General features: G+C 24.2%; 2 protein-coding genes across 2 annotated transcripts, besides 6 other annotated features; both read left to right on the top strand.

Annotated features, from left to right (window-relative positions):
* Positions 1–515: 515 nt before the first annotated feature.
* Positions 516–553: a sequence feature (AT_rich).
* A 44-nt stretch (positions 554–597) lies between these two features.
* On the top strand, positions 598–1,749 carry EDI_043930 (cholinephosphotransferase, putative; the record flags this gene model as incomplete). Its single annotated transcript, XM_001736779.1, has 1 exon — positions 598–1,749. One exon carries the CDS (start codon positions 598–600, stop codon positions 1,747–1,749), a length of 1,152 nt encoding a protein of 383 aa, XP_001736831.1.
* Positions 1,208–1,236: a sequence feature (AT_rich).
* Positions 1,361–1,384: a sequence feature (AT_rich).
* Positions 1,750–1,783: 34 nt separating the features above from the next.
* Positions 1,784–1,852: a sequence feature (AT_rich).
* A 4-nt stretch (positions 1,853–1,856) lies between these two features.
* On the top strand, positions 1,857–3,155 carry EDI_043920 (uncharacterized protein; the record flags this gene model as incomplete). Its single annotated transcript, XM_001736778.1, has 4 exons — positions 1,857–2,297; positions 2,370–2,839; positions 2,894–2,954; positions 3,009–3,155. The coding sequence occupies 4 exons, from the start codon at positions 1,857–1,859 to the stop codon at positions 3,153–3,155; spliced, it is 1,119 nt and encodes a 372-aa protein (XP_001736830.1).
* Positions 2,322–2,368: a sequence feature (AT_rich).
* Positions 3,156–3,254: 99 nt separating the features above from the next.
* Positions 3,255–3,284: a sequence feature (AT_rich).
* Positions 3,285–3,306: the final 22 nt, after the last annotated feature.

Genomic DNA, 3,306 nt, shown 5'->3' with positions numbered 1-3,306 from the left:
ATATACAATAACTGTTTCACTACTTCCTCGATAATACATTGATACCATTGATCTATATTTCTCTTGTCCTGCCTAAATGTCTTGTTAAGTCCTTTTATCCGTATTTCCAAAATAATGCCAACAAACAGTATCCCAAATAGATACGTCTACTTTTTTTCCTTCAGACTCTAATTTTGTTGTCACAAATGATGCTGCAATAGTCGCTTTTTCTTCATCGATAAATTGGTCTTTAATTAATCTATTAGAAATACACGTCTTACCAACACCTATCAATTAAATATTCTATTCTTTTTTTCTTTCTTTTGTTTATTAAAACAAACTCATGTCTCCAATAACACAGATTTTCATTGACCCATTTAACATAATTCTTTTGTGTAACTCTGTTTTATCAGTTCATTCTCAAAACGAAGACTTAAATTCTTTAAAAACTGCCTATCTTATTATAGTTTATTTAATAATTATCATACTATAATTTATCGTTTTTTACTCTTATCATTTTTCAAGAAAAAGAAAACTATATTTATAATAAAAATATATTTTAATTATAATAAATCAATCTGTTGGAAAAGATATAATGAAAAGACACTAATAAAAATAATGCCTTGTAATCTGATTAAATTCCCTCTCTTTGTTAGTGAGCAAGGATTAGACAACCTACAATATTATAAGTATAATGGTGTTGATTTAAGTATAATGGTAAATTATTTTTTAGGACCTTATTTCTGGAATATATTGATAGAAAAGTTTCCAATGTGGTTAGCACCAAATATGATAACACTTACTGGTGGACTATTTATGGGAGTTGCAATGATTATGATGAATATTTTTCTTGATCCTAATAGTGAACCAAATATTTTTATTAATATTCTTGTTAGTATTATGATATTTTTATATCAAACAGCAGATAATTTAGATGGAAAACAAGCAAGAAGAACTAAGTCATCAAGTCCATTAGGAGAATTATTTGACCATGGAGTTGATTCAATAATGATAGGTATATTTAGTTTAGCCGTTGTATTAAATCTTCATCAAACAACAACTAAATGTTATTTATTAATGATAATATTAAATACTGTGTTTTATATGTCTCATTGGGAAGAATATCATGTAGGAACATTAGTATTAGGATATATTATGAACCCAACTGAATTACAATATTTAACAATAGGATTCTTATTATTTCAAGGATTTTTTCCTAAAGCTGGAGAAATAATTATTTTAATTATATCTATTAATGATTTGATCTATTACTTTATTTTAATTTGTTGTATTTTAGGATGTTTTAAATATTATTTAAATGTTTCTCATTGGGCTCAAAAGAATAATACAAATCTTTCATCTGCAATATTTTGTATGACACAATATTTTATATTTTTAATTTTAACATTATCACTTATTCTTTTACTTCATATAAATTCAGATTATTCTAACAAAGTTTTTTGGCTTAATTGTTATATAATTATTCTGATTAATGCTTATTTAACTCAAAGGTTAGTTGTAAAAAGAATATGTAAAGAACCTATTTCAATGATGGACAATATTTTCTATGGATATGGATTTTATATTATTATCCTTTCCATTGCTTTTATACTCCATAACGAATGTTTAGCTTTTCTAATTACTGTTGGGGGACTAATTTTTGCTTTCTTTATGGAATCGCTTTTAATTGGTGATATTTGTTATGCGTTTTCTCGTCATTTAGGAATTCATGTCTTGACTATTTCACCAATAGAAGAAAATGATGTTTAATTAATTCTTAAATTAATTTGACTTTCAACCAAAGATAATATAATTAAAAAAGGATTTAAAATTATATTTCTTTAAAAAAACTTAAAAATAATTTAGTTTTATTCCTTATGAACCAACCATTGGATATTCAAACAGATACCCCTTCATTTAATACGTCTTCTATTGAACCAAAAGAAATTCAAGATGACAAGTTCCAAATAATAAAAGATATTAATAATCAAAAAAGAAAACTTATTTACCGTGAATTACTTCATTATGATGATAATGTACAACTTTCTTTTGACCAAATGCAAAGAAACACACAGATTAATAGATATGAATACCTTTCTTTAGTGTATAAATATTATACACTTCCTTGTAAAAAAGGTAATGAATTTTCTAATACAACTTCTGAGGGATATTCTCTATATCTTCTTAAAGCGTTAAACAATAATAATGATAATAATAATGTTTTTGATGATATAAAAAAATATGATAAAGAAGATATTAAACTTCTAGAAAAGATTGATATGGATCTTGCTCGTGTAACAAATACATTTTGTTCTCAAGTTTGTTATTTTTCTTCTTATTACATTTTTTATTACTATTAATAAATTAATAAAAAAATAATTATTTATTAGAATTTACCGATTTTGGCTAGTATTAGAAGAATAGCATTTATTATTGCTAAAACTGAATACAATTGTCCATACACTCAAGGACTAATTGATGTAATAATCCCTCTTTATCAGATATTTAATGAAGAATTTATTGGAGAGGTTAAATCAAATAACATATCAGATGTTGAATGTAATGTTTATAGATTAGTTTGTTATATTTATAAAGGACTAAATTTATGGTATTATCCAAAACTAAAAGGTGGCACTATGATGATAATAACATTATATGAGAAATTCTTAGAATTGGTTGACAATGAATTATATAATCATCTTAATCAAATAAATGCACATCCTATTTTTTATGCTTTTGAACCAATTATTACATTATTTTCACGTATTTTACCAATAGAAGATTTAACAGTATTACTGGACCACGTTTTTATATCAAAAAAGTTCTCTTTTTTATTATGTTTTATGGCTGAAATTATTTTGTTTGTTTCTTTTAATATATCAATTTAATTGAGATGTACGTTATTTATGAATAGAGAAAATAAAGATAGGTTGTTGTTAATTCAAAGCGAAGATGAAGCTATGCTCTTTTTAATGGTTTGTTATTTTAACAACTCCTTTTATATAAAACAATTTATTTATTATGTTTAGAAAATCTTCCCACTTAATTGCTTTAATGAGGTATTGGTTAATGCTAGAATTTTATATCTCCAATATGAAAACACTCTCAACGAAATTTTTAAAACAACAAAACAACATTCATTGGAATATAGTTGCATTAACAAAAAAACAAAATAAGAATGGTGTTGTTTGAAAAGAAATACATATGGATGGCAGCTACTTTACTTTTTTGTAACAATTTAGTATCAAAAATATTGAACAATATCTAAATCTCAGTTTTTATTAATATTTGTTTAAAATATTATTCATTAGATATTCTTTGAATAAA

This window comes from Entamoeba dispar, genomic scaffold (genome assembly GCF_000209125.1).
Source record: "Entamoeba dispar SAW760 scf_1105229460117 genomic scaffold, whole genome shotgun sequence".
Lineage (NCBI taxonomy): Eukaryota > Evosea > Mastigamoebida > Endamoebidae > Entamoeba > Entamoeba dispar.
The sequence above is the reverse complement of the archived record's forward strand: the minus strand, read 5'-3'. Positions and strand labels throughout refer to the sequence as shown.